At 39.4% G+C, this 21,913-nt stretch overlaps 1 protein-coding gene across 2 annotated transcripts in view; it reads left to right on the top strand.

Annotated features, from left to right (window-relative positions):
• The window catches only part of prkcg (protein kinase C, gamma), a 51,513-nt gene extending 30,070 nt beyond the window's left edge, over positions 1 to 21,443 (top strand). Inside the window, exons 10-18 of one of the 2 annotated variants that reach the window (XR_005130121.1) lie at positions 825 to 998; positions 4,038 to 4,129; positions 4,222 to 4,284; positions 5,452 to 5,590; positions 10,306 to 10,386; positions 11,657 to 11,764; positions 14,728 to 14,868; positions 16,363 to 19,535; positions 21,106 to 21,443. Coding sequence is in view for 1 of the 2 variants with exons in the window: in XM_037537297.1 (XP_037393194.1) it covers positions 825 to 998; positions 4,038 to 4,129; positions 4,222 to 4,284; positions 5,452 to 5,590; positions 10,306 to 10,386; positions 11,657 to 11,764; positions 14,728 to 14,868; positions 16,363 to 16,524 (960 nt within the window). In the remaining variant the exon portion in view is untranslated. Of the gene's footprint in view, positions 1 to 824; positions 999 to 4,037; positions 4,130 to 4,221; positions 4,285 to 5,451; positions 5,591 to 10,305; positions 10,387 to 11,656; positions 11,765 to 14,727; positions 14,869 to 16,362 lie in introns of both variants that reach the window. The other variant, XM_037537297.1, reaches the window with a different exon arrangement.
• The last annotated feature ends 470 nt before the right edge of the window (positions 21,444 to 21,913 follow it).

The following is a 21,913-nucleotide window of genomic DNA, read 5'->3' as shown; positions in this document are numbered from 1 at the left end:
TTGCTGAATGAGGCCTGTTGTCTTTACTAAAGAACCTTTGAAGAGTCATCTTTTTAAGAGTGTAGGCAAGACTTTTCAATCACTGAAATAACAGACAGAACATCAAATAAAAGCCCTGGTTTTCACTTTTGTTTAGATTTATTTATTCTTTTTTTTTGTTTAGTCATGTCCAGTTTCCACTAACTAACTTCCACATTATCGAGTGGCGCAAATCCGATATTTTGCCCTAATGTGCCTCAGATCTGATGTTTTCAGGGCTGTGTGGACGCAAATCCGACCTGAGCCACTTTCATATGTGGTCCTAGATGGGATACGTACCTTTTTGTGCACGTGGGTCAATTCAGGACGCCGATTCGTTCACATTAATGACAGATTTGAATCATTTACCTAAACGAGTGTGAATTATCATGTTAGAGAGGTCGGATTTGAGCAGTGGGACTTGTAATGTGAACGTAGCCCAAGACACATGAAGCTCCACTACATCTTTTCAAAATGCTGCTAACACGTTATTGGAGCTCAGCGCTCTTGGAGGAGAACACTAAAAAAGTAAAGTCAGCAACAGACCCCCCACGCTAAGTGGTGGGGGGAGAAGGAGGACCATCCTACCCACCCAGAGAGAGCAATGCCAGTTATGCTCAGACTTCCAGGATCAAAATTGTGATCTCTTGCCGTTCTCTGACTGTGCCAACACTTGTTCACATCAGGAACCTTCCCGATTAACATTGAGGCAAAGAGAATGCAGTGTGAAGCTGTTGTTGTGTGTGTGTGTGTGTGTGTGTGTGTGTGTGTGTGTGTGTGTGTGTGTGTGTGTGTGTGTGTGTTAGGTGATGCTGGCGGAGGAGAGGGGGGGCGAGCAGCTCTTTGCGGTGAAGGTGCTGAAGAAGGACGTCCTGTTTCAGGATGAGGACACAGAAAGTGCGATGGTGGAGAGAAGAGTATTAGGGCTAAGCGGCCGCCCGCACTTCCTCACCTCACTCTACTGCGCCTTCCAGACCGAGGTGAGCGTGAGAGAGCGCATGTACGAATACCTCACACTACAGTTTAAAGGTTTGGATTCAGAGTTTTCTCTTATATAAAATCAGTTTGTCTGCAGGTGAAGGTATAAAATGACTGAGAAACAAGAGTGAACTTCATTAACACCCTGAGCATCTAGAATGGATTTCCAGTAAAGCAAACATCCAGAATTAACTTCTAGTGAAGCTAATATCCAGAATAATCCAATCATGAGGCGAAGACGTTAATCCTTCAGTGAGGATGCAGCGTTTTATTATGCACTTTTACAATCAGGGCGTGTCTACAGGTGGGAAATCATCTGCCCGTCTGGTGAAAACAAAAAAATCACTGTTCTAGCTGGTTTTTGACTGTTCAGTTTTTGGTCATAGTTAATTTTGATAGTGCTTATCAAAAATGCTCTTCCTTCCCGTTGGCTGTTTTGAAAGTGTGGGTGAGCTTAGTCAGTGCTCCTCTTTTACATTACTAAACCACCACACCTCTACATATATGTAGTCTAGACAGGGTTAAATGAACTGCCAAACCTGTTCCAGGTTAAACTGTTCATACCTTTTATACGTTGTATCAGTCATGTATAGTTAACGGTTGAGTTTTTACGTTTTGCAAGCTGTGTGTTAAGCTTGGCCACTGGTTTATTCATTAGCCAGCTCTAGGATGGTTATAACTGATGTGTGCTGCAGTCGGCTTTGTTGGGTGGATATAAAATAATATTACAGAAGACTAACACAATATTTGTTCCTCTATAAATATGCTCTGTCTTTCATCCTATACTATCCCATATTCTATTTTATGTTATATATCATATTTTAATTATTTAATTTTTTTTAATCTTGTTGTGCTTATACTACAACAGTAAAGGTATTTGTATTTAGCTGGCTAGGTAAATCTTCCAGCATGGATAGGTGGCTCATTCAAAGCAGGCCCTGGACCCCCTACAATAAATCAGATTCCTTTTGTCCACCCCTTTTGTCCTTGTTTACAAACCCTGTTTAAGAAAAGCAGCATTTTTGTTATTACCCACCCACAGATAATAATAATTGAAATGCCCACCCACAGATGGCATTCCTGGTAGCCTGTTTATAACCCAAGAATAGCTCAGCTTGTTTGCACTGAAGTCCCTGTAGTTACTGAATAATAAGCTTTAGTACTAATAAGCCTGAGATTTTAAGGGGCTAATACTTTTTTTATGCAAATAAATAATTACAGTAAGTTAATTGTTATTTAGTAATAATTTAACTTATTTTATATATTTGACTGACATTTTACCATACCTTTTGGTTTCTACACCGCATATTTAAAATGATGTTTTATAGGTTTTTATTGGATATAAAATAGCAAAGATAAATATAATGAGTAGGGCTTCCTACAGCTGCGTGTGTATATGGCAGTATTATCTCTCAGCTCCCACTGATGAAACAGTTGTGGTATTTCCTCCAGGACCCCCACTACTTTACCACGATCATTTGGTTGTCTTGAGTGAGTTTCTATGGTGGGCACTGTGTAGTCAGCACAGTTTTCTCTCAGAAATGCCACTGAATCCTGATAAAACATTACATCATTATTTTCACTTTGTTACGTGGAGGTGCATGCTGGCCTAAATAGGAGCTACAGTTATTTAATTAATTAATTGGTGCTGATGCTCTTGCCAAGGACATTAATAGCCCTGAGGGGAGGAGTTACTTAATGAGAACAGATTGCTTTTTAAAATTTTGACTGGAGGGGATTACATAATGTGCCTGTGTGTGTGTGTCTATCTAAGGAAGTGAAGATTGACAGGGAATAATTATGCAATGCCTTCATTATCTGATTGCTCGTTCAGATGGTTTCCTGAAGAAAAGTGTCAATGTGTCTGTATCCTGAACACATTCGGCATCAAAATCAGGATCAGACGTCTTGTGGCATCCATTGTCTTGGTCTGAATCCGCTGACTGCCCTAATTAACTACAGAGTCCAGAATGAGATCATCTGACCGGCACGCCAGTGTGTTCTTATTGTAGCTACTAATACATAATAGTTACTGACTACTGCATATTAATAGTAGGTTTCAGTAATTACTGTATAAATCTTAGCAGTTGTTCAAAAATTTATAGTAGACACTAAATAGAAAATGAATCATTTATAATTACTAAATAATTATCAGTAGTTATTTAATAATTCATAGTAAGACATACTGAGTAAGACGTATTAGTTACTAAATAAATTGTAGTATATATTGAACAATTTGTACTAGTTACTAATTAATTCATAGTGGTATTGAATAAATCGTAGTAGATATGGATTAATTTATAATATCTACTTAATAATTAATAGTAATTCCTTAAAAATTTTAGTAGTTACTAAATAATGTATACTAATTTCTGAATAATTTATAGTAGTAACTCAATAATTCATAATGATTCTTGAATAGTTCATACTAGATACTGATTAATTCATGGTGCATATTTAATAAATTATAGTGGTTCCTGAGTAAGTTAGAGTGATGACTGAATAGTTCATATTAATTTTGGAATCATTTATAACAGTTACTCAATAGTTTGTAGGATTTCTGCAATAATTCATGGTAGATACTGGATAATTCAGTTTTTTCCGAATAAATTTTAGTAGACGCTGAATAATTCATAGTGGCAATGAATAAATCATAGATACTGATTAATTTATAATGGCTGCTTAATCGGTAGTAGTAATTTCTTTAAAATAAAGTAATAGTTACTAAATAATTCATAGAATTTTTTGAATCATTTATAGTAGTAACTCGGTCATTCATAATGATTCTTGAATTCTTGAATAGTTCATGAGTCATAGATTCTGATTCATTCATGTTAGATGCTGAACAATTCACAGTATTTTCTGAATAATTCTTATTAATTCCTGAATAATTTACAGTAGCTAGAGATGCTGAATGAAGTCTCAAGATTAATAACAAAATCATACACTTCTCAGTCAAAGATCAGTGACTGGTGATGGTGCTCATATGACTATTGGAATGACTGAGCAGCTGACTGTGGATAATAATGTTCCTCTTGCAGGATCGGCTGTACTACGTGATGGAGTATGTGAATGGTGGGGATCTGATGTTTCATATTCAGATTGTTGGAAAATTCAAAGAGCCCCATGCAGCGTGAGTCCTGTAGCAGTGCTCTTACTCCTCCACATCTGTCTTCTCTGCTTTTATCAACCTGAACACGGACATTAATGAATAATCTCCTGCAGGTTCTATGCAGCAGAGATAGCAGTGGGGCTCTTCTTCCTGCACAGCAAAGGCATCATCTACAGGTACTGCACAGATCATGGCCACAGTTATCGACTGAGTTTTATTCTGTATTGTGAAGCGAACATTCACTCAACATTACTGATTTTAAGTAGCTAAAATTTTAAATCACTGACAATTTAGCGCAGATAATTATATGGTTTAAAATGCTCTAGTGTTTTAGTGACTGATGTGATTGTAATTTGTCAAATATAGTTGTTGAATTCGTTAAACTCAAACGACAAAAACAAAGCAAACAGCTTTTGTTCAGATAGCATCACCTTTTTGAATGTGTTTGTTTAAATACCATTTAAATACACATTATTTCTGCTTTATTGCAGGTTTTCTGTAAATACTGATAAATTTAGAACCTTAACATCGGCCAGTTTTATTGGGCAAATGATATTTCATTCAAGCCTTACACAGTTAAAAAAAGATTATTCTTCAAGGGTTCTTAATAAAGGCAGTAGTTCACTTTAGAACCATGCATTCGGTATGTGCTTAAATGGTTCTCTCTCTCTCTCTCTCTCTCTCTCTCTCTCTCTGCCCCCCCCCCCCCTTTCATTCTCTTTCTCCCTCCCCCTCTCTCTCTCTCTCTCTCTCTCTCTCTCTGCCCCCCCCCCCCCCCCCTTTCATTCTCTTTCTCCCTCCCCCTCTCTCTCTCTCTCTGTCCCCCCTCCCCCCCATGTCTCTCTCTCTCTTATTCTCTCTCTCTCCCTCTCTCTGTCTCTCTCTCTCTCCCTCTCTCTGTCTCTCTCTCTCTCCCTCTCTCTCTCTCTTTCTCCCCCTCTCTCTCTCTCTCTCCCCCTCTCTCTCTCTCTCTGTTTCTCTCTCACTCTCTGTCTCTCTCTCTCTCTCTCTGTCTCTGTCTCTCTCTCTCTCTCTCACTCTCTCTCTGTCTCTCTCTCTCTCTCTCCCCCCCCCTCTCTCTCTCTCACTCTCTCTCTCTCTCTCTCTCCCCCCCCCCCCCCCCCCCCTCTCTCTCTCTCTCCCCCTCTCTCTCTCTCTCTGTCTCTCTCTCTCTCTTTCTCTCTCCCTCTCTCTGTTTCTCTCTCACTCTCTGTCTCTCTCCCTCTCTCTCTCTCTCTCTCTCTCTCTCTGTCTCTCTCTCTCTCTCCCTCTCTCTCTCTCTCTCTCTCTCTCTGTCTCTCTCTCTGTCTCTCTCTCTCTCTCTGTCTCTCTCTGTCTGTCAGAGATCTGAAGCTGGATAACGTGCTGTTGGACAGTGAGGGCCATATAAAGATAGCTGACTTTGGGATGTGTAGAGAAGGCATGATGGAGGGAGACACCACACGGACGTTCTGCGGCACTCCTGACTACATCGCTCCTGAGGTTCAAACCCAACTTGCATTAAATCACTGTGCTACATCAGAGATCAGTACAACGCTGCTCACAATATCATAATCAACAAAGGCTTCACATTCATATTTGAGACATCTGGTGCATTAAAATCAATTATTCCTAATTATAAGACTGTTACTCTTAGTAGACACGGGGTCACTTAGGGGACATGCACTGCGTAGCCACTAATAAACTCATATACTTCCACTCACCACCTCTCCATCTGCCTTATAACTCCACTATATAGGTTGACAGTTACAGACTACAGTCCATCTGTTCCTGCAGTTTATCAGCCCCCTCTACCCAATTTCTGACTGCTGTCCAGGTATCACTGGGTGGTTGTCCAATCCTAGCACAGCAGTGACACTGAGATGGTAGTGTGTGTGGTGCTGGTATGAGTGTATCAGACAAAGCGGTGTTAAGCAGCCTAGAGCAGCTCTGTGGTCAGATACTGACCACTGATGAAGAACTAGAGGATGGGTAACACAAACGTCAACATCAAAGTGGAGCTTAAAGCATTTACAATAAAGTAGATGCGGATTGTACATGAACCCACAAAATCAAACTCATTCTGACTGTTTTGTCTTATGTGTTCATGTAAGGCTGGGCAATATTGCAAAAAGATAATATCACGATACTTGAAAACACTTTCACAATACACGACATATACCACAATTCATGGAACATGAGTTACAATGGAAGAAACTCACCAATAAAATAGTAGTGCTACATTTTAAAACAACTAAAAATCTACAGTAGAAACAGGAGGGCAACTCCAACAATTGATAAAAATAAATGAATAACAAGATTCAGCTACTTGTTACTATACAGTTTATACAGTTACTGGACACTGGTCATTGCTGTTTACAGGCTTTGTATTTCCACACTGACACTTGTCACTTTCTGAAGCAGGTAACTACAATTCCTGTGTAACCAAAACAAATGGCACTCAATTCCCACCATACATGTGACTTATTAATTCATAGAGCACACAATATAGCTTGCATGAATTCATGTGATTTGGAAGCTACGGGGTTAATAAAATAAACTGAGGATCTCTGCAGAGAGTTATTTATTTTATGGCCCTTTGAAGTGAATCTCAGTTCATCTTTGTGGCACCAAATGGCGTATTATACAGAAGTCCCACATGGTGATATCAGTGAGTGCACTGAACCTGTTTAACTTACCAGGGTGGCAATATTATTCAAATATATTGTGCCCCGGTCATAAAAAGCCAAGAGATTTTTTAGATGCTGTGCTTAAATCAGGATGAGGAGGAGACACTAGTGAGAAAGGGAAGGAGGCTGCCTTCGGATGAGCTAAAAGCAAAAGCTTTTTATTTTTAATTGAGAAAAACACTCAATTTTAAAGAGGTCTTCTATGCCACTGTGGGATGAAGTGGCTCTCGGGATGCGATATGCTCCCTGTAGTTGTTCTTAGGTGTAGTTATGTTTATATTATGTATATATTGTCCAAGAAGGGTGGACTTGGTGGTATACTAGTCGTAGTCTACTAGTTGTAGTCTACCCTTCTCATATGTCGTATCCTCCCATCTTACACTCTCCCTGTGTTTCATGTTGGGGTAGCGCTGGGATGGTCATTTTTTGGTGTTTTTGAAGCTCCTGTTCAATAAATAAAAGAGCATTTCCTTCTGCGCTGACGCTACAGTAAGTGTGTTTACATATACTCAATAATCCAATCACAATCTGATTATCTGGTTATTTGACTGGTCATGTAAACTGCATACCCATGTTTAGATTGGAGTAAGGTCTAGAAATCTGCTTAAGAATTCTGATAAAGAGGCTGGATTGTAGTTCAGTAATCAGATTTCTCGTTGCTGTGAATTTCTTTTTAATATCTCAGTCCGTGCGTGTGCGAAACAGACAATGGTACCCGAAATAAGAGAGCAGCATCGCCACAAGACGCAGCAAAACTCTTTTGGAGCGACGCTGAAACCAGATTCATGCTTAACACAATGAAAGGTTTAAATGTTCTCTATCTTCTAGATGATGTATCTTCATATTTTCAGGTAAAGTGGCTCGATATTTATATAAAGAGTTTTACGTCACATTTACGTCGCGTCTTTTTCTGTGAGTTTACTGGCTGGTTGAAAAGCAGAAATTTGATTACTGTCTGACTCATTTAGACCTGGAGATTCCCCATTATCTGATTACTCAAGTGCATGTAAACACACTCAATGTTTACCTGCCGAGAAAGGAGATGGGAGATCTTTGTAGAAGTACTGAGCGTACACGTCATATACTCACAAAAGAACATTACAACATCATTTAAGGAGAACATATCGCCACATTGCCCAACCCTCTGTTTAGATGTTAAGCCCTGTGTCTTGTCATATCGCAGCGGCGATATTCCTGACCATCCTACAACCCCAGCCATCCATGTCCACCCCTAGATACAGCATGTCTGCTGTTTTCAGTTTGGAATAATGAATCTCTAACGTTCAATCAGTGTGATCAGTCAGCACATACCACTGTGTAAGTGTATGTGCATGTGCACTCGTACTCATGTGAGTGTGATTACCTTCACTGTAATGTGTGTCCGTGTGTGTGTGTGTGTGTGTGTGTGTGTGTGTGTGTGTGTGTGTGTGTGTGTGTGTGAACTCTAGTTGTGCATGCGTCAGCACATTATCATTAACCCACCAGTTAAACCCACTCTTATTGATTTTATTACGTAAAAAATTGATCCCCATGTCCCCATCATTTTATACAGATGCAATATGTGTCCCTGCTGGCAAGGAAATTAATCTCTCTCACTCACACTCTTCCACACACACACACACACACACACACACACACGATTACATTATCTCCGCATTATCACACACAAACACTGTGCATACATCGGCTGCAAAATGATTTTCTTAGGCTTGTCTTCAAACTAAGCAACTTGAAGTCCAAAATTTTTTTAAGCAGAATGTCCAGCCTTTCTACAAACCTCAGTTCCAAAAACATTTGGAGAAAATATGAAATACTTACAAAAACAGAAAGCATGGATTAGTAAATTCTGTTCAGCCTGTATTATATTGAGAACGGTGCTCATTCCAATTATAAGGCCTGCAGCTCTGTCCAGAAAATTTCCTTTTGACTGTTATACAAGTCGTAAAGGGCCTTTGCTGCCATATTTTGCACTCCATAATGCACCACATATTTTTGAAGGGAGATGCTTCTGGACTGCAGGCAGGTCAGCCTGGCACCTGCATTCTCTGATTGTCATGCTGAAATAAGCATGGACATCAATGAAAAAATGTCGGCTAGAGGGCAGAATATTGTCACTGTCCTAAAAAACAGGCATCTCCAAAATGGTATCTTTAAAGGAGAAGGTATGTCATTTACTTTCAGTGTAAGTTTAAGAGATTTTATTCCAAGAAATTAAACTCGGATATTCATTCGTCGGGTAGATATTCGGTCTTTAATTCTGGGATTCAGTGCATGCACTATGCTGTCACCACCAGCCCACCACTAAGAGAGGCTAGTGGTCCTGGTCGAGGGAGTGAAGTCGCACTGTGATGGATTTATAGCGGATGAAGTGGATGTGCTCTCAGCACGTGCATCGGATGCAAATTTTCTGAATGACTTTCTCCCAAAAAATAAAACCTTTGAATGTTCACTGTTAATTGCTGCCGATGCTCTGGAGCCCAAATCTGGTATTCGGGACAGTCCTGCTGTTCATAATAAAATTTTCACACAATGTAGAGGAGTAGAGGACAGTCTCTGTGCTCAGTTGATACGCTAAGAGATGCTAAGTAAACTTGAATAATGGATTTTTTTTTTATGTGACATTGTGTTGCTCCAAAATATGACTAAAATCCCCAGACACTGGATTTTAAACTTTACACAGGTAACAATCTGCATTGTCATTTTCTTCTTTGGCCTGGAGAACACAACGTCCATTGTTTCCTACGTTTCAGATGAACTCCAGTCCAGAAAAGTTGACTTTGTTATTTGACATTGTTGACGTGGCTAGTACAGTCTCAACTGGCCTTTGTGGATGCAGCAACAAACAGTGTTTATTGATAATGGGTTGTCTAAGTATTCCAGAGCCCATGAAGTGATATCCATCACAGAAACATGCCGGTTTCACTGCAATGCCACCTGAGGGATTGAAGGTCACAGCATTCGTTTGTAGTTTTTTGGACTTAAGCTTTATGCACAGAGATTTCTTTGAACTCACTGAATCTTTTATTTTGTGCACTATAGAGGGTGAAATGCCTAAAGTCCAGTCACTCATTGAGGAACGTCCAATCACTCATTGAGGAACGTCCAATCACTCATTGAGGAACGTTGTTCTTAAACAGTTGGTCTATTTGCTGAGGTGATTCATTCTTGCTCTTAAAGTTCTCGGCCTTTCCTGGATGCTCCTTTATTATCCGAGGATGATTGTATCACCTGTTTATGATGTTTTAAGTCTTAAACGGTCCATCCCACCTTTTTTGGAATGCACTGCAAACTGCTGTCTGTTTTTTTATTTACATTTCATACACTGTCCAAACTTTTTTGGAATTTGAATAAACGATCCGAGAAATTATCAAGAAGATTCACACAAACTCATTCACATCATTTAAAATCATTAAGGCATATCAGCTTTATGTTTGCTTATTGACAGATTCCTCTTGTAGCATATGATACATGAGATGATTCTGCTGTGAAGACTCTGTTTAGTCATTTATTTATTTGTTTGTTTGTCAGATTGTAGCATATCAGCCGTACGGTAAAGCTGTAGACTGGTGGTCGTATGGGGTTCTGCTCTATGAGATGCTGGCTGGCCAGGTGAGTTAATGTACCCTCTTTCTTCTCCATAGCTGACTGTTCTATAGTGTAGAATGTTATGTTGCCAAAACAAAAGCTACAGTCATTTTCCTAAAGGAGATTGTGTAAAGTAATCTGTGAGATTTGATCGGTCAGATGGTATGGAATTAATTTGTTGGATTAATTTGTTTAATTTCCCCAGATAGCCCTAATTGAAAGGAAGGTCATAGACTCAGTGGATACCCACTGTCAGTGCCACAAGACGACCTCAATAACATGAACAAAATACCCTTTATTGGTGTTTATTAAGATATTTTGTCGTTAATATTATGTAGATTGTTTAAAAATAGATAAATGTAAGACAGCTTTAAGCGGTTGAGGATAATTGTGAGCTGGAGGCGCTTTTGGTATCTTTTTATAGCTTCATCTGCTTTGTAGGCATCAGTCAGCTTCATTTGTCAGACCCTCAGCCAGCTGCTTAGAGGAAGCGATGGTTGTTGAGTGTTAGCACAGCGTTTGAAGATTCAGAGAATCTATTACTACTAACATTTATTAAAAAAACGCTTTTTGTGTCCTTCACTCTCCTGCGCTGGTCGGCATAGACACATTTAAACAGTTTGAGCAGCAGATCAAAAGTGAAACACAGTCTTTTGCAGCTGTGTTTCTTTGGTCTTTGGCTCTTTCAGCTTTAATGGTTTTAAAGTTTTAATGAAAATCTTCATAGTCACGTAATACTGTGTACCTCAACATCCGTTGGTAATGAACTTTTTTATCTTTTGAAAAGTTTTATATTTAACTTTTGAAACATCGTTCGATCTTTGAACTAGAAACGGTACAGCAACTTTAGTGTTAGCACCCCCTGCTGGAGAAACGTCAAACTGATAGGCAGGAGTTCCAAATCCATGTCCATGTACTTTACATATTGAAAACAAGCTGTTGTCCATCATTACAGTAGAGTCACTCCAGAATTCAGCAGTAGATGACTGTGAGAAACGTTACATGAAAAATGAGAAATGTTACATTTTCATAATGTTATCTTATTATCTTATCTTAATAATTTTACATTTAATATTATTTAACAAGATGTTAAGTCATTCTGGTCGTCCTCTAGTTCTCTCAGTTCTCTTTCCTGGCGATTACTGCCTTTGAACCATTGTCAGCATTATGACAAATTCAGAAGCATAATTTAAAAAATAGGAAAAAATATATATTTTTATTTATTTATTTATTATATTATTACTGTGTAACTCAATCATTGCATAATTTAGTGGTTGAATCCTCTTTTTCTCAGCCTCCGTTTGATGGGATCGATGAGGAGGAGCTGTTCCAGTCCATTATGGAGCAAAGCGTCTCTTATCCCAAGAGTCTGTCCCGGGAGGCTGTCGCCATTTGCAAGGGGGTAATCTACTTCCTACTGTTTTATTAAGGATGTTGTCATTGTTTCCTTATAAAAACAGTTTTCATAACCTTTTACAATGTTTGCAAATAACCAAGTTAAAAAGGTAAGATACAACATTATCCTAGTGGAGCTTAGCAAGTAGTTACCCACATGAAGAGATCATCTCTGCAAGCCTGTTTTAAAGGGCCCACATCATGGAAAACTACATTTTTCATTCTTTTTTTGAAAAGTGCCATAGAACGCAACTACTCAGTATTTTAAATTGTTTTCTGATGCCTGGCATGTAACTTCGCTCGGGGCAAAAAATGTCCAGATGCGGTTTTACACTCCCCCTTTTTGTGGGGCTCATGAATAATCTGATGAGCTCTGCTCTGATTGGCTGGTGAGGGAGCAGCTGGGGGTTTGGTGCCTTGCTCAAGGTCATTTGATTCACGTTATGTCGGCTCAGGGAACCGGTGATCACAAACCTCCAGCCCACAACTGCCCTATAGACAAACTCTGAAATGTCGCCGCTGTTGCTCGAATGGAACGTCTGCGCTGTTTTAGGTAGCTAGGCTTGTTACTTGGAGCTTGCTAGTAAAGCTACTCGCTTTCGATCTTGACAACACAAACTAAAGCCGTCAGCTCACTATGAAACTTTCAGTTTAAGATGATCTGCGCCAGCTGTCAAAAAGTGTATGAAATCACACAGCATGACTGCTTACAGGCTGCTTTTGGGGTTGTGATGCAAATAAAGTTGGAACTGCATCTCCGCCTCTTCAGTGTGAAACACTCAGTGAAGCTGCTTGATATCGTCCAAGGTTTGAGAAACTGTCTGGAGTGAAATGCTCCCTGTCCGCCAGCTTGTTTTGCAAATTTTCTGTTTCACCTTAAATGGTACAGTCTGGCGCCTGTACAAACGGTAGAATTTAAGGCGGAGTGGAACATTCAGTCAGGAGGCTGGCAAATAGGAAGCCAACCTCAGCCTTGTTTGAAGACAAACATCAGCCCGTTAACAGTTCAGTTCCTTTGGATGGTGGATTTGGATATGCTGCATTTCTGCACATAGTCTCTCATTTTCATTGCTGTCGCTCCGCTGTCGTCATTTCGCTGGGCTAGACCGTGAGCTGGTGTGGGTGAATTTTGGAGTAAATATTGAGTCAAGACTGTTATATAGCAGTTTTAGAATCGGCCCGTTTTGCTGCCCTCTTTTCCAGACGGATTTGTATTTGAAGGAGGAGCCAACGGTGTTTGAAGTTCACAGTGTGTCAGTTCATGTACCGATTTCTCCTTATTCAACTCTGCCAATGTAAAAACAGTTTTGTATTCTATGGCATCTTTGAAACTGTCACGCATCCCTCGGGCTCTGATACTCACTTGGACTCCATTCCCCAGACTCCTCTGGGAATTCACATGTCTCCTGCAGTATTGTATCGTTTGTCGACATACTGAGCGTTTTCATTGTATATATGCCTGATTGTTTCTGACCCGTTTGCCTGTTTACTGATTACTTCTTTTGCTATTCCCTTCGGTTTATCTGCCTGTGGCAATATCTCCGTGTTCTGACCTTGTGGATTGTTCTCTGGACTTTGATCTTGTGTCTCGCCCTTCGGATTGTTTGGTTTTGACCCACGCCCGTTTTGACTATGAGCTCGGATTACGTTTTTTTAATAAAGTTCACCTTGTTTATTTTTCCGCAAGCGTCTGATTTCATCTGCGACGCTACAGAACTAAGAGTTTGATGTTGTATTTGAACATTGTAACCATTCTCTCCACAGTCCATTCAGCCCAGATATGGAAACTAAACAAAAAAATGATGAATGATGTCCTGAAAAACGATTTATTTCCAAGCAGTGCAGTTTTAAGGAGTGTTTCAACCTGGACTGCTGTGGTACATAAAACTGTCCGAATGTTATAAACAGACCTGAAAATATAAAAATAAAATGCTAGAAAAACATTCTACAGTGTCCTGCTGAAGTCCAAAGATTATTGCAATATTGCTAACTTGTGTTAGATCACATCATTTTTAAAATATAGTTACATAATTGCATGATTAAAGACAGTTGTTTACATAAGGAGTGACATTTACAGTCAGCAGTAATCAATAGAGAAATTTAGCAGGCTTTTATAAACGCTGTGACTTCTAAGGGTGAAAAGTCCAGCTTGCAGCATCATTCCTTGATGGCTCTTCAGAGGAGTTTTCTTATTGCAGTGTTTCCCTTTCCCACTCTTGGACAGCTTTAGAGTTTTCCTTCTTCCAAATACACCTGTGTTTTGGGAGTGAGGAACGCTGAGGAACAAGGCTAGAATTTCCACATGTATCTGCCTCAAGATATTTCTCATTTCATGGGAAAAAAGTTCATATATCTTTTAAAGTAAAAGAATTTGATTTGTTGGGTGCAAAATGTAGACAATTCATGGTTCATTTGGACAAAGTGCTACACAGGACATCAGACCTGAGTTTGTTTACATATATAAGTTTTAAAGGCACAGTACCAAACAGCATGTTTTATTCTAAGGGTTAAAGAGAGGTTGGAAAACAGCCAGATAAGCATGGAATTATTTCAATATTGTGCTTTTGTATTAAAGGAAAACTCCGCAGATTTTTCAAAATGTCTGCATAGTTAAGTGGTTAACGTCAATTAAGTCATTCAGAGCGGTTTGGTTTGAAACGCTCTGTTGTAGAGAAACTTACAGAGTCAGAATTCTTCACAGTGGTGGTGATAGGAACCAGACGTCCACCTCTGAAAGCTCCCTCACAGAAAGTTCCTACATGAAACGGTTATGAATTCAGTGCCTGGTGTCTAAGACATTGTTTTATGGTAATGTTGTGATCAAAATTCTGGCCTACAATGTATTTTAATCCATTTATTTTAATCCATTCACAGGGGAGGGATACATGAAGGATGTTCTATGGCAAAATAACATTGGTGGACTTCCCCTTTAAACCACGCACAACCTCCTCTGTCTGTTTCTGTTGATAGCTCCTGACTAAGAACCCGGGGAAGCGCTTGGGAGGAGGAGAGGATGCAGAGAGAGAGATCCGGGAGCATCCTTTTTTCCGCTGGATCGACTGGGACAGGCTGGAGAGACTGGAGATTCAGCCACCCTTCAAACCTAGAGCCGTCAGTATCAACATTACAGTAACTCTCACACCGCATCCTAGCAGCAAGAGAGCGTCCGAATGTCACGTCACCAGATCAACAAGACTTCTACACTGTGTCTACACTGGAAATGTCAAGAGCAAGACATAAACAAACTGCGGAACAATCAGAAAATAGCTGCTGTTCTGCTGTGCAGCTGTGATTCTGAGGCTCAGACATAATGAAATATATAACACGTTAATAATTGATAATAGAGTTAAATAATAGCGTTAAAATAGTATTATTCTACTCTGGTGTTGGGCAGCTCGTTTGTTTCTGCTCACTGATATCTGCTACATCTTCTTGGCTATCTAGCCAAGTATCCTTATCAGTCAGTGACACAAGCCAAACGGTGTCCATCTCCAACGTCCAGGCAGTTGTAGACATCCATGAGTTTCTCTTCAAGCGATTAGAACAGGAGCGTTTTCTCGTCGTTGTCACTTAATCACGTCGCTCGCTGTTAGGACAAAGTGTTGGTGCTGGGGCAGGGGTACTCTCTTAAAAAACAATGGGTCTTAAATGGTTCTATAGTAAAGACAGAGGTTTTATTTAGAGCCCTGAGCACTCAAACACCCATCTGCATGATTAAGTTGTTTGCATGGGCAAATTGTTCTTCAGATTGATGTCGAATGTGTTGTGTGTGGTTCTGTATAGCACCAAAGAGCATTCTTCTTGTGACAAGCTTGAAATCGTAACAATCTCAGGACCTTTTTTGGTGCTACACACTTTAAAAAGATGGTTCTTCAGGGGGTTCTTTAGTGAAGAAAATGGTTCAACAAAAAGGGTTACAGGTTCGACATCGTAACAATAGAACCATTTTTTGAACCGCGTTCTCCATCAGTCTGAAGAATGATTTCACCATTCAGAGAACGATTTAAGCACAATATGGTTCTTTGAGTGTTATATGTAGAGCTACTGTCCTTACTAAAGAACCATTGAAGATCTTTTTTAAGCGTGTAGGGGTTTGTGTGGCAGTGAGATGTGGCCTGTGTGGCAGTGGGCAATGAGGACTGAGCTGCATCTGGATGCATTTTTCAGGCTTTCAGTTGATGTTTGTTATTTGTCCCTCTGAACAGCAGTTACTTCAGTTTCTTTCACTCTGTGTTTGTGCACATGTATGTTTTTGTGTCTTGCACTGCAAAATGAAAACAAGCCCTCCTCTAAATTACATAAGGTTCTGTCCCCAAATGTGTGTGTGTGTGTGTGTGTGTGTGTGTGTGTTGATGTAGCCATTTGTATGTTGAACTGCAGGCTGCATGAGGTTCTCTAAGATCATGATAGGCTGGATCTTAAAGTTCCATACTGGATTAAAAACTCTCCACAATTTTTACCGTCTGACTGTACAAAGTGCAAAGACTACAGATTCATTCTGGATTACAGAACCTCACCAGGTAGAGCCGATGCAGCTGCCGTAATGCTCTAGAGAGCCATGATGGTCAGTTGATGGTTGTGCATTCTTTCTTTTTCTGTTCACAGGGAGGAAGAAAAGGAGAAAATTTTGACAAGTTCTTCACATCTGCTTCCTCTGCCCTCACGCCTTCTGACCCAGATGTACTCGCAGCCATCGATCAGGAAGATTTCCAGGGTTTTACCTACATTAACCTTGATTTCCCTGCCACCCCTCTCACCGCTGTCTGAGATCATCATCTTAGCCCTACCTACAACCTTAAAACACACTTCATTAATCAGGAACTAGTTGTTTTCCAATGAATTGATATTAATGAAAGTAGTTAACTCAAAAACACTCTGCTGTACAGTAAAATCACCAGTGTAAGCCGCTAGCAGTCGAGAGAATCAAGTATTTTCCAGAAAAACATCAGCAGTATATATATAATATAGTGCATTTCTAAACATTATATCTAAGCATATCCGAATTTCTTTCCAAGAAAACTTTGAAATGCAGAGTATCAGAGCAACTCACCCTAATTTAGCAGAAAAGGTCAGCTGTGTGCAACACCAACAGCACAACACCGTATAGGCCGGTATAGGTGGTGATATAATCTATAATAATCAATTTGCATGTAACAAGTCACCTTATGTTAGATATTGTACACATGTATTCTGTTAGTGATTCAGTGTGCATGCAAATATATTTTTGCCTCAGCAAAAAGGGACTAAAGTTGTTTGAAGCTCAGTTTTCCTAAAATATCTGATTAAAAATGGTATTAATTAGTGCATGATGCCATTCTTGTGTACAGTGGTCAGAAAGCCACTGGAGTAACTTCGGTAAGGTGCTGCGGTTCAGATCAGTAGCTAATATTTTCGTTTTCAATTTCAGTAGCAGCTGCTCATGTTGTGTTACAGTACCAATGCTGAGTAGGCCTCTTTCTTTCCCTGGACATGAGCACGTACATCTCTCACTTTATTCTGGATCGATTTTAATGTTACACGTATCTGATAGCATTTATTAAGTGATTTACTATCATGTAATTATAACAAATGTATAGGAAGGGTAAACTTGGATGTTAGATAAGTTGTAAATTACATATCTAGGCAAAGATGTGTAACACTGCATGAAATATTCAAATATAAATGCTTAAAAATTATATATGCCTAAAAGTTGCTTTTGTTGGACACTGTTTGAAAGCCAAAGCCTGAAGTGACAGAATTTGTTTTGCACAGTTTTTTAAACCTCTTCTGTGAATAAACAAATAAGCTGAGTCGTTAGACTGTTGAGCGTAATGCTGAAGTGTTTGTGGCATCTTAAAAGTTATGAGACTCAGTGTGTAGGTGTGTCATCTAAGAAGCAAAGGAAGACGTTTGAATTGATTTTAAAATGTATAAAAACTCAAGACGTATAAAAATGACTGTCAGTAATAGTCATTATAAACACTGGTGATTTTACTGTATACTGTTTAATAAATATTAAAGGGGACTTCCACCAGTTTGCTAAAACACTTAAACAGTTGAGATGTAAACAGAGTCGTTCAGAGCGGTTTGGTGGGAAACGCTTTGTTCTGGAGTCAGAACTGTTCACAGTGGTGGTGATAGGAACCAGACGTCCACCTCTAAAAGCTCCCTCACAGAGCACGCCGCTGGATGCCTGATAAGGTTTTGATAAGGTTTCGTCTGAAACCTAGTTTTTTTTAATCCATTCATGGTGGAGAGATGCATGTAGCGTATTGTAAGGAAACATATTTCCCAGGCAAAAAGATTTTTTCTCAGATTAACCACCTTCAGGCGTCACGTATGAAATGACCACATGACTTTGTTTACATCTCAGTGATTGAATTTTTCAAAAATTGGTGGAATTCCCCTTCAACATCTCAGCTCTCCCAGTTATTATACACTGAACAATTCATTGGAAATAAGAGCTGATGCCTGATATAATGTTGCACTATAAGAAACTATAAAATGTCTAATTTAATATATATTTAATATTTTTAACAGTTAAATTATAAATAGCTTAATTTCCCCGTTTTTAGCCAGAAATACTTAAAAATCTTTAATAATACTAAAGTGCATGTATGAAAAAAAAAATATTTGCTTGATGATAGATCCAAAATAGCATCCCAGAACAGAAAATGTTCGACTTTACAGTTTAGCTTAATTTTACAAATCATAAACAAAAGATTTTATTTTTAAAAAGTAAACACAGATGCAGTATAGTACACTAACGTATAACGTACTTGACGACGAATAAACTGTAATGGTGAAAAATGTGGCAGCACAGAACATCGTCACAACATTAATGAGTTGGAATTTATTTCTTATAATTAATTATTATAATTATCTCTATATTGTGATTATTTGGTTGTCTAGGTTTATGGTCATATATATGTACAGTATATGACATCCGGCTGCACAGCACGTCTAGTGTTCTGGTACAGCTGCAGGTCAAATGGACTGTTTCACATCAGATAAGTGCTCTAAAATTAATTCAGCCCATATTTATCACTTACTAACAACAGCATGTTTACCATTTTGTTCTAATTGTGTTGTAGTATAATTCTGTATGAATAATTATTATATATTCATTGTAATATACGACCAACCGTAGTGTCAGAAAGCAACAGCCTAAGCTGTGATTATGCCAAATATTAAATTTCTACGGTGTATAGTATCCCATAATGCCTTCTGGCCCACATTTAATTCCGCTGGCGTCATCAGTAATGCGTAAAAATGTACGGCGTGGTCTGAACTTGAGGATTTTATATGATTATTTAATGTTTTTAGGGAGACTTGCAGCAGTGCATGCTCATCGTATTTTAGATTTTTCATGCTCCTGGCACTTTTTTCACCTTTAACTGAAATCTAACACGGTGCGGTTTTAAATAAACAAAGGACGGTCTCTCAGTTTTGCATAGTGTTGTATTTGAATGAATTTTCTACCATATATGGATCTGCCTCAGCGCATTGTTGCAGCTCTACTGTAGGCGGTCACTAGAGAGCGGTGGCTCAGTTTCTGACCTGGCCTGGTTTAAGGCAGAACACCTGGCCTGGAAAACTCTGAGTGTGCACAGCATCCAGAACCACCCGCTCCCAGAGCCTAAACCTGCTTCCACCCAGCAACAGTGCAGAGAGACTCAGTGAGCACAGGTCACCTCTTACAGAGGAGAGGAGACTCGGGGAGAACAGAAGAGAGGAGTAGCCTAAACACTCAGACCGCAGACGAAACGGGAAAGAGTCTCACTTCAGTGAAATAAGAGGTAAAAGTGCTCCCTGGTTCTCCAAGGGTTCTTTAGCAAAGACAGTGCTTGTATTTAGCAATGGTTCTATGCATGGTGAAATGCTTCTTTAGATTGATGGATAGTGTGTTGCATATGGTTCTATGCAGCACCAAAAAGGGTTCTGCTGTTGTTACAAACTCAGTCATACATCAATAGAAAACCCCTTTTTTGGTGGTATGTAGACCCATTGATGGTTCTTCGAGAGTTCTTTAGTGCAGAAAATGGTTCTATATAGAACCATGAACACATTCGAATGCTTAAAGGGTTCTTAGCATGGTGAAATGGTTCTTAAGATTGATGGATAGTGTGTTGTATATGGTTCTATGTAGCACCAAAAACGGTTCTGCTATTGTTACAACAACATAGAACAGAAGAATGATTTTTATATAGAACCATACACTTTTTAAAAAGATGGTTCTTTAAGGCAGCTTTAGTACAGAAAATAGTGCTATGAACCATAAACACTCAAAGACATTTGATTGCTTAAAGGGTTCTCTGCATGGTGAAATGGTTCTTTAGACTGATGGAGAATGTTTTGTAAATGTTTCTGTATAGAACCTTTTTGAGAGGGGTTCTATGTATCACCAAAAAGGATTGTGCTATTGTTACAAGCTTGACGACAGTAGAACACGCTTTAGTACTGCATAGAACCAATTTGCATGCTTAAATGGTTCTTTGCATGTTGAAACACTTTTCAAATTGGTGGAGAATGTGTTGTATATGGTTCTGTATAGCACCAAAAAGGGTTCTTCTATTCTTACAATGCCAAGCTTATAACAGCTCTTTTTGGTGCTATATAGAACCAGTTTCACAAATGTTCTTTATAGAACCATAAGCAACACCTTCTCCATCATTTTAAAAGAAACATTTCACTTGTAGAAGAACCATTTAAGAATGAAATGGCTCAAATGTAGAACTCATGGTTCTAAATGGAACCATTGCCTTTACTATAGAACCCTTGAAGAACCATCTTAAGTGTGAAGCAAAAAAAACAAACTGGGGTCAAATCTGGTTTCTGGTCTAAAAACAGAGCTGAGTTCCACTGTAGAACCGCAGGGGAGCCTCTCAGTCCATCCAGCGTCCATCAGCGCAGACAGTGAAGTTTGTTCGACTCAGTTTTTGGTCTAAAACAAGACGCTGAGCTCCAAAGCGAGAGGACTAAGAACCCGTAAGGACTGCAGGAGCTGTACTAACACAACAGGGGATTAGAAAGGAAATGTTAATGACTAAAGTGGAGCGGAGTAAGAAGTAGATTAGGTTCCTCGCTAATAAAGTTCAGAAGTAAGAGTACATTTGAAAATACTCAAAAATCCATCAGACCTTCACTGAGGTACATTCAGCCGAGTAATAAAAGATGCACATGGCTTCGGTTTGGGCTTAAGCAGTCTTTAGCAGCTCAAGCGTTTTAGTTTAGACCAAAAGGAGCAGAGTAGAGCTGAACAGACTCTGCTTCATATGCTGATTCGGGCTAAGACGCTTTGCAGAAAGCGCATATAATTGTTGATTCCCACTGTTAACGGTGAATTAATCACATCTCTGTGTTTTGAAGGTTCTGGAAGCAGCTGTGTGCTCAAGGCCATGTCACCAGATGGAGCATAAATAATTTTTGTCCCATTTCTCGCTGTTTGTTAAATGTATTTTACATGCTATTGTATTTTACATGAGTGATTATAATTATTTAAGTATTTGCCAGTACACAGATTTAGAGCTCTTTATTTGACTGTCATGATGTAATTAGATAGATAGATAGATAGATAGATAGATAGATAGATAGATAGATAGATAGATAGATGTGATTGGGACACTTACATTAATTTGTACAGTAGTTTGGTAATTGTTCGTTTGTGTTATTCAAGGTGCGGAATAAAGTGAAACATACTGACTTTACAAGCTGAGTAACCTCGTTGTTTTTTGCTCTGTTCATTTCTTCATCTGTAACTACGTTTACTATGACCACCCACCTTGTGGCCACTTTATCAGAAACACCTACCATACAGGTGCACTCTGCGGCTTTACAGTTACTGACTGTCACCCTTCTGTTGCTGCACAGCTGATTAGACTCGTTTAAACCATTTAAAATTAATCAATCGAAAGGGACCACCATAGGACCACCACTGACCACATATTATTTGGGTGAAACTGCTAGGTTTAGAGTGGTCCACCACTCAAACCTGTCCAAACAAGAGCAGCTCTGTGGTCCTAAGCTGACCACTGGTGAAACAGTAGAGCAGAGGTCGCAACCCAAATGTTAAGAAAAGCCAGAACACGTCCGTTTTACCATCTTGGCTGTAAATATGACTCAGTATGTGCTTGTAACGCCGGGGAGCGAGGAGGCGGACGCGTGTGCTGAGATAAGC

This window comes from Pygocentrus nattereri, chromosome 3 (genome assembly GCF_015220715.1).
Source record: "Pygocentrus nattereri isolate fPygNat1 chromosome 3, fPygNat1.pri, whole genome shotgun sequence".
Lineage (NCBI taxonomy): Eukaryota > Metazoa > Chordata > Actinopteri > Characiformes > Serrasalmidae > Pygocentrus > Pygocentrus nattereri.
This window is presented reverse-complemented; position numbering and strand designations above follow the sequence as displayed.